This window comes from Strigops habroptila, chromosome 7, assembly GCF_004027225.2.
Source record: "Strigops habroptila isolate Jane chromosome 7, bStrHab1.2.pri, whole genome shotgun sequence".
Lineage (NCBI taxonomy): Eukaryota > Metazoa > Chordata > Aves > Psittaciformes > Psittacidae > Strigops > Strigops habroptila.
The window spans coordinates 54,402,299-54,414,121 of record NC_044283.2 but is presented as its reverse complement, the minus strand read 5'-3'; the positions used below and the strand labels follow the sequence as shown (position 1 = coordinate 54,414,121).

Genomic DNA, 11,823 nt, shown 5'->3' with positions numbered 1-11,823 from the left:
AGATGATTAACAGCTAGCTCAGAAATTTGTTTAAGTATGTGAACAGTAATACTCACTTCACAACTATGGGAATAACATTTCTCACTGACAACTATTATACAAACGAAAACATATTGTGCTTCAAACACATATTGCTTGCAAAAAAGACATTTATGGAGATTTAGAGGGATATTTCCCTCCCCAAAATGCAATACTTCAGTGAAATGTGATAGTAACAGTCAATCTTTTTAAATTAAGACAAAAGAAGTTAGAGCCTCGCCTCTTGCACAAAAAAGCAGCAGCTTCAGAAGTTTCCTTGGCTACCAATAACAGTGTGTCATTTGGATACAGGACAAGTTCATGGAAAATATGAGGTTTCTTGTCCTTGATATTAAGAAAAAAACCAAAACAAACCAAAACGTTATCAAATAGTGAAAAATAAAGCTGAAACTCTATGGTCATGGCATCTCAAGCCTAGTCAAGCACACACACACAAAAAAAAAAAAGCTTCAGAAACTGCACAGAATTCAAATAATTTTGTAGAAAATAAGTTTTATTTGGCTCCTTTCATACACTTTTCCAAAAAGAAATGCACATTCATACAGTTTGCCTTTCCCAGTGCATGTCTGGATTTGCTCACATAGAGCCATTAATATCAAGGCAAAAGGTGCCTTTGAAATCATTTTAGACACATTGTATTTTGACTGTAAAGCACCCAAAGTTACTAATTTTCTAATTATAACTTGGAAAGAAACGTTTCTGGTGTTTCTTCTCCAATTCACACATATAATTGTCTCACACAGGGAACAGGAGACAGTCCTGCAACAAAGAACCGTCAAGCCAATGGCTAGTACTCATTTCAAGTAGAGCTAGAGATAGGTTCTCTATTTCATACTGAGTTGGGATACAAAAGAAAAACCCAGCTAGGTAACTTGCTCTTTTCAAAAGCTCTGACACAGAAATGAGAATACATTGCTTCAAAACTACAAATCAGCCATTGGTAGTGAAAGTTTGTTTGCAGAGAAAGCACTCTTTCCCTAGATGTTTCTCATAGCCAGGTCTCTTTCCTGTTGATGGTGACTGTGGAATCTTTTTCTTGCTGCTGCTGCTTAAACACTTCATGAAGAGGAGTAAATTCAGCTCTGACTTACATACACCACAGGAAGCACTAACCCATCAAGTAGCCCCTATAGAAAAAAAAAACTAAGTTAGAAAACAAGTTAGCAAACACAAGCAGCACTCCTCAAAAATTAAGAGAAAAAACAAAAACTTCAGACTGCCAAAAACTCTGCTGATCAAGGCTGTTTGAAATAATAAATCCCACCCAGGTACAAACTGGCTAGTTTAACTACATGCTCCTTCTTCGGTTGATTTTCTTCAGTGACCACTGAAAATGGATTAGCCTGTTCTCAATCCAGCTTTGGTAATTATTTGGAATTATTGAAGCCCAGGTTACACCCTATGAACCTATTTGCACCCACTGCACAAACTACCAACATTCAGATACGCAGTATAACCCAACATTTTCTGACACTCCAAACAACTCTGGACTCTTTTTCTCTTCCATTTCTCTGAAGCCATGTTTCTTTAACGAGTTTAAGAAAGAGAACTTTAAGACACGTGTACTCAATGAAACAAGAAAATATATAGCATCAACGAAGCAAGAAAATACAGAGTAGGTCCCTATCCAGCTACCTGCCGCTAGAGAACCCGTCACTTCTGCGTTTTAAAACAAGATTTTTAACTACATTGCAGAGATTAAAAAATATATTTAAGAAATGAGAAATTACTGTCATTGTTAAGCCATGGAGCTACCCCAAACCAGTAGCTCCAAACATCAGGTTTCAGCTATTCTTACATAAAATGGACTGAGGAATAAACGGGGTGGGAGGGGCAAATCAAAAATCCTGCATTTGGATTTTCCAATGTCTGAAAGCTCCAGATCTTTCCTACTTTTTGATGTGTGAATACAGATGTACTAAAACATCACATACATTGTATGCTTCAATGTTACATTCAGTGTTCCAGCAACAAAAAAACCTGAGACATCACCTTTACTATAGGACTGCTTTGGATGACTCTGAACACTGTCACTGTAAGCAACTCATATGCCTTCCTTCAAGTTCTTTGACACTTGCTTTTTCCTCAAAGCCCTACCTTGTCATTACTTTTACCTGATCAGTACATACCCAGTCTACCTTAAAATTCATTGTAAGTCAGACTCACTAATCACATCATCTGACATAGCAGGAACCGTCACTTTTCTTAAACCACAGCACAATCTTAGAGTAGCTGGCTCCAAAAAGCATTCAAGGTAGCTTGTGCCAAAAATGCATTGAAAAAAGCAACTTATAGCCAAGCTGCAGATCTTTAGCATTCCTCATTTTTATTTTCTGTCACTCTTAAATTTAACATTACCCCATACGAGCCACAAAGAAAAAAAGCTGAAAGATTATTAAATCACTTACGGTAATTTCATCCTCATGAAAACTCTGGCCATGAAGAAGCTCAAGAGCACGCTGACAAAACCAATAAAGAGCAAAAGAAACCTATTCAGCTTGGGGATATTTGGCGCATTGGATCGATCCAGAATGATGAATCCTATGCCACCCATTGTGAAGAGGAAGCTGGATGCAAGCCCTTCCATAATATATTGTCCATTTACCCTAAAAGAAAAAAAGAAAGGGGGGGGGGGGGGGGGGGAGATGTGAAGAGAAGAAGAGAGAGTCAGAAAAAATATTAGTTTTATTAGAGAAACTATTTACATTCCAAACCTCATCTACTCAATCTGCTTTAGCTGTACAAATAATGGTACTACACAAGCTCATCAGTTTTTAGAAATACCTGAAGTAGCCTTTTTCACAGTTTCACGGACTTGAGGCACGGAACCACAACCTCTGAGCCACTGAGCTTTCGAAGACTTATTTCCATCCCAATGTTCAGGCAGCAGTGCCTGAATCCTCATCTCAGTACAAATCCCACTCAAAGCACTATGTTAGCATATGAAGCACATCTAGTGGCTCCAGCACACAGCAAAAGCAGTTCCTGCCTGCAGTATGTTTTGCTACCTGCTCACTAAGCCTACATATATTGATTGTGGGGACCCAGCCTGAAAGCGCCCCAGACCTCTGTCAGCCCACAAGGCAAGATTTCCTTCTTACAAAGCTCAGATGCAGACAGGGGAAACAGAGATGCAGAATGAATATTGCACCTGGATCATGAGTCTCCTGCTTCCCACAGTCACTAAACCCTTTTCCTATCCTTGTAATTAGCAATACTAACAACCTCATTAAATTGGATGTGTGGATGAAACTACTGTGGATGCTAATAGAGGAGTTATTATTATATTATATATTATCATCTCATATCCTGAAAACAAGTACATCTTTTTTCATGTTGTTTTCACTGACTTGTACTGAAGCGCTACCAACTTCCTGCAGTAGCCTGACACATCCACACTGCGACAAACCAAGCCAGTCTGAGATGTACACTACACCTAGTCCAAGTCAAAATTTGTACATGAGGAATGTCATAGACCCCACAGATTCAAAGAACGTTTTTTTGTATTTAACAAAAACCATTATTTGTTCCCACACACATTAAAAACACTATTACAAATGTAGATTTAACCCTTTTCAGACCAATTGGTTACTATATTTGCAGTAATAGAAGTAAAAGGCTCAAAGAAAGACACTCTTGTTACACATTTATAACTATGTTCCCCATCCTTAGACACAAAAGTCTCAATTACACTAGTTTAAAAGGCCAGAACTTGAAGTTTCACAAACATTATGTAAGCTGCTATGAATTATGATCAAATACATCTGCATCCACTATAAAACTCGACTTTATTAGCAAGAGTTTGGAAGAAAAAGAAGTTCCGACAGAAGTACAGACTTTTCATTTGTGAAAGTTTTAAAAGGGCTGAGATTTTCTATTTCCATTGATTTCAAAGCTTTTTTTGTAATATTTGCAAACTAACGACTGATATAAAACAGATCCTGCCTTGCACAGGTCTCAAACAAAAAAAAAAAACCGCAGATGCAGAGCTCTGCCAGACAGGTGTATTCCCTTGTGCTTAGGCCTTTGCAGCACCTCTCTCAGAGGGGCAGAGCCCCGCTCCTACCCTCTTACCTGTAGGCCAAGAAAGCCACCGGCCTCTGGTGCCCGTGTTCATCTGTCATCGACCCCACGCTGGGAGGTTCCACAATCACATCGTAGATAATCCCTGCGGGGAGAAAGGCAAGCGCCACCTTCGACTCGCGAACACCAGGCGCTACCCCAGCACCGCAGGGACGCTCGGGCTTGGACCCAGTTCCTCTTTCACGACCGACCTGGAGCCGGGCAAGGGGGAACTCTGCTGCCTGGCGCAGGAGCCGGCAGCCCGCTCCGCGCCGCCCGCCCCACCGGCCCCTGCCTCACCTCCCGTGATGAGGAAGTAGGACACCACCACCAGCGCGTAAACGGTCATAGCCGAGGGCATGTGCACCCAGCTCGGCCGCTTCAGCTTGATGTTGGGGCACTCGAGCACGGCGAAGGGCAGGCGGTACAGCGTCTCCATGGCGGCGGAGCGGACCGGCCCCGCGCACAGCCGCGGCCCCGCTCTCTTCCCTGACCGGCCCGGCTCGCCCCGCCGCGGCCGCCCTCCGCCAGCGGACACGAAGGCGGAAACGGAAATCGGCTGCCGCATCCTGACAGGGGCAAATTAACAAATTTTTAAAAAGCCAACCTAAAACAAACACCCAAAAGCTACTCCCAGAAGGAAATTACAGACATAAAGCGCATTTTTTTTTTCGCTGCCCAAAAGCACCTGGAAATGCAGGCCGCTTATGGGAGGATCTACGCCGTCTTACTCACCTGCCAGGATCCAGCAGCCCTGACGTGTCGGTGCTGGGTAACGGCGCGGCGCTTGGGGCGGGGCCGGAGCCAGCCACGTGTCGCCGCGGCCGGGTCCCGCAGCGCTGCGGGGCTGGCGGCCGCGGACACGTGTGTGCGCGTCTGGGTGCACAGGCGCTCGCCGCCAGTCCCCCTGTGGAACGCTCCTACGGGAAGGTGCAGCACCGGCCCCGGAGCCGCCGCCAAGGGCCGGCCGGGAGCGCTCTTCGGGCGAAGCGGCACCGAGCGCCGCGGCAGTCTCCTGGCAAGGGGGAGAAAAAGCCACGTCCCGCGCGTCAGCTTGCATAGCGGGGCTGCGGAGACACAGGGCCGAGGGCAAGAAAAGATCTGGAGCGCGGCTTACCCGAGTCTATGTGTTTGCAGGAGCGCAGGGCCCTTGGCTGCACGGCAGCATGCGGCACCCCGTCCTGCCCGGGCCGGGGAAGAGTCCAGCAGCCGCACGCTGGGACTGCGGCAGAGGGGGGATAAAGTGCATCAAACCAGCCCAGCAGCTGCCGAGAGCAAGCGGAGTACCTGCCTGTACCCTGACCATCTTACTCCTGTAAGCGTACAATGGATCATTTTCAGTCTGAGCCCTCCTTTTTGGAAGAATCTCCCTCTCAGCATCGTTAGCCTGTCAACAGATGCTTATGACACTTCTCCCAATTATTCCAAAAGTATTCCCCCTCCATTGTGCTTCTTTTCCAAAAGCTCCAAGGAAAACTCTAATCTCCCAGCTCGCCAGTAAAACGGGAGCATTTTCGGGGCAGATTAGTTACGCCTGCCCTGCTTGCTACTTTCTGCTTTAAAACCATTTTTTCAGCACACTGAAGTATTGACTTTTGTACTAGCACAGTAAGGCAGCAACTAATAAAATTTTAACCTTGTAAACTAACTGTAGTAAAGGCACCTAAAAAAGTCAGGGTACTGTTAGTCTTAAAACCTCTTTTAATCTGCTACAGCCTTAGGAACAAGTTTTGGCATAACCCAAGCTGAAGAGAAAGAAATGCTTCATACTTAAAGCTACATGAGTTAAGGGCAACATTTATCCATTTTGAGAATATTGACAGAATTATTTTCACGCCATGGGACTGTGAATCCATTCTTGGGGAGGTACAGCTCTTTTCACCACGCACAGCATTAAGCCTCGACAACAGCAACCTCCTGCCATCAAACCCAGGAGACACCACCACAGCTGTGAGTTTGCAGGCAGGTGACCCAAGTACCAGTTTGCTGTCACCAAAAGGGCAGGCCTTTTCCTGTGATGTTTCCTGGCTGACTGTACGGGCTGACAAGCTTCAGGGCTAGGCAAGGTGTGAAGAGACAGCACAGTCTGGAGGAGGAATGTGCACCGATCCCTAGGAGCCACAGCTTGAGCAGAAACACAAGCCGCCTTCAAAACCTCTCCAAATGGCATCCTCACTGCTCCTGGTAAGTCTGTGTGCTCAGTAATTATTTCTCCTCCCTCCTTATTACAGTGGTGGAGCTGAAAGCTCACTACTTTTTGAAGAAATAGTTACTGGTAAAAATAGATACCCACTTCTTGCCAGATACTAAGAATAGTTCCAAAATTCAGAGCTGAGGTGAGGAATACCACTGCACCTGCAGTTAGTGCAAGAATAATCCACAGTGTTAAAACACTCCTGGATAGCATTAAAGGCACATTTACATTTCTCCCTACAGAACAGAATGAAGCCAATGACAGTCTGTCCTAGCTGTGCCCTGGAGCTCTTCTTGGATCATACGTCCAACTGCTGACCCAGGAAGCACCTAACACACAAACAGAATAAATACAACACGCGTGGCTTTCTTCCAGGAGATCCAGATGCAGCAGTACGCAACTGCCTGGTAGATACAGAACTGGCTTTGAGAAGTCAGGCTATTCTTCCCACCGCAGACTTGAGTAACTAACACATGCTACTACAAAAAAGTAACTACCTTACACCTATACTAGCTCTCCTCTTCATCTGACAAGCTCTCTTCCAACCCTTAAAGTCTTCTTTTGTTTGCTTTTCTTTTTCAGATTACTCACTTTCTTCTGAGTGAAGTCCTCTGACGACTTCATACACAGCTGTTGCCATGGAAAAAAAAAACCAACCCACAACTGCATTGCTGAAAGCTACTCCAATCCCTCTACAGGATTGTGAGACAGAGCTGGGAGTCCTTTTTAACCAGAACTCTTTCCACATGCTTGATTTCCCAGTCTGCACGCAGCCCAGAATCCTGACTTATCGCACCAAACCCCAGTTCTGCATCATACAAGCTGTGAGAAGCAGCTCCTGCCAGCTTAGACTAGCACATGGAATGACAGAACACAAGAAAAGTGGAGCTTTCATTTATTGGGCTGAAACTGCAAATAGATTCACTTTGACTTCTGGCTCTGTGCCTGTGCCTTCAACACTTTCACAACAATCTTCTGCTCTTCAATAAGAAAAGCTCTTTTGATTCTGGAAATAAAAACAACAAACATAAAACTTTAGGACATGTATCTACTTAAGTGAAAACACAAAAATAAGACAAAGTTACAATTAGTTTGCTGTCTCCAACATTCATTGCACTTGTGGTGTTAGTTCCGAAGTACATGAACCCGTAAACCATCAATGTGCTTTGTTAGCATCGAGACACAGACAGTGAACAAATATACGAACATAGCAATCGGGAAGAAGGCCTAGTGCACCTGCGAACTTAGGGCAAGTGGCTTGTAGGCAACCAAGGTAATACCTGATGGCTGAACACTGGAAAAACTCCCACCTCCACTAACTTCAAAGGCAAACCCAAAACTCCTCACTCACAAACTAATTTAGACATTCTCAAAGTCAGAACTGGTGTGGCCAGTTGCAGTCAGCTGTTTTTCTCAGAACTACAGAAAACTATGCGAGTCCAGTTACCAAAACAAGAACAGTTTCCCTCTCAGGATTAAAGCTCCTGTGCACATGAACAGGGAAAACCTTGGCAGGGCAAGCCATGCCTAAAGACAGTTGTGTCTGAAAGACATGTAGAGCCACCATGCAGATGGACCTACGCAATAGTACTTACACATCAAAAGCCCACTTGACAGTTTTGAGTTAAAAGCACAAACACACCATTTCAATGCTGTTCCATGTGCATTTGGTATATATGGCTACTTCTGCAGCACACAAGACCTACCAAAGATGCTTAAACAGATGCAGAATAGAGTGCAGTTTAGGCAGAATAAAAATAAAGCATACTTATGCACTAAAAAGGACCTACCAAGCTCATAAAGTGTTCAGGAAAACACTCAGAAAAAACCCTGTCTTTTAACACAGAGAAGTTATGCTACAGATCTGCAGCTGTAGCAACCTGTCTCTAGTGGCACCTAACATGATTCAACTTAGAACTCACACAAGAAAAAAAAATGCTGGCAAGATTTGCACTACAGATCAAAGAACTGGCATTAGACTGCTGACTCCAGAGATCTGCTTTGATTACCATTCACAGAGATGTCGTTCTTTGTAATACATGTTCTTCCTCAAACTTGCCAAGGAAGTATAGGATGTACAGTTGTTACATACTAAAACTGAATTCGGTGACATCCAGCAAAGGCCATCTTAAAGCTTAACCACATAAAGATGCTTATATGCAACCAATCAATAGCTTTGAATCCTAGAAAGAAACCAGAAGCCTAACTGATTTTACACTAGTACCTTTGCAGAATACAGAAGAATAGGACAACAAAAGAGAAAAATCTTTACTATGTGGGCTCAACATAAAATATAAAAATCCAGGATGAGCAGACTGTTTAGCACCAAAGCAACAGTGCAGTAAGAAATCATGAATAACAAGCTCGCTACAGAGGAGCTTCACATGCAGGAATTAGCTCAAATCCACAGTACAAAATTGCATGCACCACGACTAACGTGCCCCGTGCTTACCCTCTCATTTTACTATACCAGTGCCAGATAAGTGTCTTCAAAGTTTTGGTCCACATTAAGAAAACATGCAAGGTGTAAGAATGTCATGCAAAGTCTAAGAATAAAGTTGACTTTCTGTAAGCTTACCTGTCACGGACACACTTAGCACACATGGAACCACCATAGGCTCTGCTAACGTGCTTCTTTGTTTTTGACAGCCTCATAAGAACTTTAGGACGCACAGCACGAACCTACAGAAATCAAAAATGAGAAGTGTATCCTAAGAGAGCTGTATCAAGAAAATTCACTCTAATAATTTAAAACAGCAACATCTGAAGCTGACTATTCAAGATGCAAAAAAGTGACTGAAGTCACAGCTTGTAATATGTGCCATCTTCAGCATTCCTAAGCCGATCTTTTCATTCTACCACAGGGTTTCACCCACAGATTGGTTAAAAAATTGTTTACTAAAAAAAGATTGTTTTCCCAAGGGTAGCAAGCGCTCAAAGATTGACAGTGCTCAAGCATTCCCACCACTGTTAAGAGCAACAACGTTACACCAAGACAACAGTTTGGAGAAAGACATTGTGTTACAAATCATTCCTTTTTCCTAAAACTGAAAGCCCACCTAACAAATCCAACCTAAAGACTTTTAAACCTGCTACAGAATCACCTCCAAGAAAATTTCAGCCAGTCACATCTTATAAAAACAAGAGAGTTCAGATATAACAGCAATGAGAACCACAAGCAGAAGTGGTTCTCTGAAAGAACTTAAAAAAGGCACTTACTCTTTGAGCTTTCAAAGCTTATTTTACCAGTTAAGCTTTACAGTATTTGGATAAAAATATTTTAAGAAAGTTTTTCCAACAAGAATTAATCAACAGACACATTATATTATATATAGAGGCTCTTCGTACAGAAAAAAAAGCGCATTAAAAGTCCTATGCCAGTAAGGCTCAGACTTACACCACGAAGTCTTCCTGGGCAGATACCACATGCTGACTTTGGTGCCTTCCCCACTTTCTTGGTGTAAAGGTAAACAATCCTGTTCCCGGGTGTTCGGGACCTAAGTATGGCAGAAAAATACTCAGTTAACATAAGAACCAAAACTTAAACTTAGCTTTCTTAAAATGTAGGTTAAGTTTTCATCGAAACTATGTCTTACTTACAGTCTGGTCTTGTTGGAAGCTGTGTTGTAGGACAACCTACGGCGGTAAGTCAGGCGCTGAACCATTTTTTACACCTGTAGTAGTCAAAAACAAAGCAGTACTACTTTAAAGGCTCAACATCCACATGGATGTTCACATATCACAGCATCACCTGCACTGAAGCACTGGGCAAGATCTGAACCAGCAGCAGCTGATTCTGGGTTAAGAAAATTAAGGCATTTCCTCATCAATGACAGCCAACAAAACTATATTAAAAAACAACAAAATGGGATGGCAGGTAGGTTTGCAATGAAGATTCATCTGAACTAATTTGAACGCAGTTCAACATCCTGGTCTTGCCTGTATGATATCATGCTCCCCTACAACACTGTATAAAGCCTTAGAAGCCGCGTATTATCTAATCAACATAAGCTTCACTGGCAAGGCTGAAAGCCAAGCTGAACCAAACGCTACCTGACAGCAAGCTGTATTAACCACACTCCAGGCCAAGACCGGAACCTTCTCCGGGCCCCGCACAGCGCGACGAAGGCAGCGAAACCCGCAGAACCCCGTTTGCACAGCGGCGCAAGGGAACAAGGCCGCAAGGAGGCCCCGGCATCCCCCGCAGCGCAATCCCCGCTGCCGAGCCTGGCGCTCCTCGGGCGCCGGGCCGGGAGGAGGCGAGGCTCAGCGCCGCAGCCCCCAGCACCAGCTCGCTGCGGCCCCGGAGACGCGGGCTCCTCTCGGGAGCCCCTCAGCGCAGGCCCGGCCTCCCCGCCGCGCAGCTCTGGACCCGCCGCCGGCCCAAGCGAGGGCCGCAGTGCCGCCGGCCCCTCGCCACAGCCCCCCGCGGCCCTTGGCCGCCCCCACCGCCCGCCGGGCCGCGGATGGGGGTGGATGAGCGCCCGCTGCCCCCCGGTAACTCCGCCATACCTGGCGCCGCCGGACCCGGAAGAGGAAGCGGACATGCTCGGGTCAACATTGAAATAGTGGCGCGCTGAAACCCGGAAGGAATAGTGGTGCCGGCGCGTTGTAGCCGGCGTCCTGGCCACGGTGGCATGGGCGCCACCATGTTGTACGGAAGCGGAGGAGCGAGGGTAGCGCCATGTTGTACGGCTGGGGTGGGGCGGAGCGCCGCTCAGCGGCAGGAGCGGGGCAGAGCCGGCAGCGCGGGCAGCGGAGGTGGTGAGCTGGTGTGAGGAGATGAGGCAAAGCACCACAGGATCCCCTCTGCTGCGAGTCACAGAACGGTTAGGTTTGGAAGGGACCCATGGGCAGGGACACCTTCCGCTAGTCCAGGTTCCTCAAACCTTGAACACTGCCAGGGATGGGGCAGCCACAGCTTCTCTGGGCAACCTGTGCCAGTGTCTCACCACCCTCACAGTAAAAAACTTCTTCCTAACATCTAATCTAAATCTCCCCTCTGACAGCTTAAAGCCATTCCCCCTTGTCCTGTCACTACACACACTTGTAAAAAGTCCCTCTCCAGACTTCTTGTAGTCCACTGTTAGTCACTGGAAGCTGCTCTAAGTTCTCCCCTGAGCCTTCTCTTCTCCAGACTGAACAAGGCCAGCTCTCTCAGCCTGTCCTCATACGAGAGGTGCTCCAGCCCTCTGAGCATCTTTGTAGCCTCCTCTGGACTCGCTCGAGCAGGTCCATGTCCTTCTTACGCTTGGTTTCTCCACTTTCCCCAGGGATCCTGTGCACATGCTCTCTTCCCCCCTCCCCTTCTTGTTTTATTTTTTGTATGTTTTACTGAAAAACTATTCTTCTAAAACATCAGCTTCTTTCCTCAGAAAGAACATTTTGTTCTTTGTTATGGTAGTTATGCACTTGTAGGCCCATAAGCCATTTCTCAGTGTGCTGCTCTAAGTTCTAAATTACAAGTCACACATACATGCTTTTGCATGCCAAACCGGCAGACAACACACCTGGGCAGGCGCTCAAGC

At 45.4% G+C, this 11,823-nt stretch overlaps 2 protein-coding genes across 4 annotated transcripts; both read right to left on the bottom strand.

Moving 5' to 3' along the window:
- Positions 1-511: 511 nt before the first annotated feature.
- On the bottom strand, positions 512-4,708 carry OSTC (oligosaccharyltransferase complex non-catalytic subunit). Its single transcript, XM_030492760.1, has 4 exons — positions 4,402-4,708; positions 4,114-4,207; positions 2,448-2,645; positions 512-1,166 (listed from the first exon to the last, which is right to left on the bottom strand). Exons 1-4 carry the CDS (start codon positions 4,667-4,669, stop codon positions 1,148-1,150), a joined length of 579 nt encoding a protein of 192 aa, XP_030348620.1. The 5' UTR covers positions 4,670-4,708; the 3' UTR covers positions 512-1,147.
- Positions 4,709-7,173: 2,465 nt separating this feature from the next.
- RPL34 (ribosomal protein L34) lies at positions 7,174-11,007 on the bottom strand. 3 transcript variants are annotated; one of them, XM_030493009.1, is made up of 5 exons: positions 10,808-11,007; positions 9,896-9,969; positions 9,693-9,792; positions 8,874-8,977; positions 7,174-7,301 (listed from the first exon to the last, which is right to left on the bottom strand). In XM_030493009.1, exons 2-5 carry the CDS (start codon positions 9,958-9,960, stop codon positions 7,217-7,219), a joined length of 354 nt encoding a protein of 117 aa, XP_030348869.1. In that variant the 5' UTR covers positions 9,961-9,969; positions 10,808-11,007; the 3' UTR covers positions 7,174-7,216. The 3 variants fall into 3 exon arrangements, with proteins under 3 accessions (XP_030348869.1, XP_030348871.1, XP_030348870.1); XM_030493011.1 differs by having other exon boundaries at positions 10,349-10,818; XM_030493010.1 differs by lacking the exon at positions 10,808-11,007 and adding an exon at positions 10,745-10,769.
- Positions 11,008-11,823: the final 816 nt, after the last annotated feature.

Coding starts and splice junctions, on each gene's coding strand:
- OSTC (XM_030492760.1), bottom strand. CDS start 4,669: ATGCGGCAGCCGATTTCCGTTTCCGCCTTCGTGTCCGCTGGCGGAGGG. Junction 4,208..4,401: donor CTACTTCCTCATCACGGGAG/GTGAGGCAGGGG, acceptor TTCTCCCCGCAG/GGATTATCTACGATGTGATT. Junction 2,646..4,113: donor GTGGCTTTCTTGGCCTACAG/GTAAGAGGGTAG, acceptor TTTTTCTTTTAG/GGTAAATGGACAATATATTA.
- RPL34 (XM_030493009.1), bottom strand. CDS start 9,960: ATGGTTCAGCGCCTGACTTACCGCCGTAGGTTGTCCTACAACACAGCT. Junction 9,793..9,895: donor GCTTCCAACAAGACCAGACT/GTAAGTAAGACA, acceptor TGCCATACTTAG/GTCCCGAACACCCGGGAACA. Junction 8,978..9,692: donor GCCCAGGAAGACTTCGTGGT/GTAAGTCTGAGC, acceptor TGATTTCTGTAG/GTTCGTGCTGTGCGTCCTAA.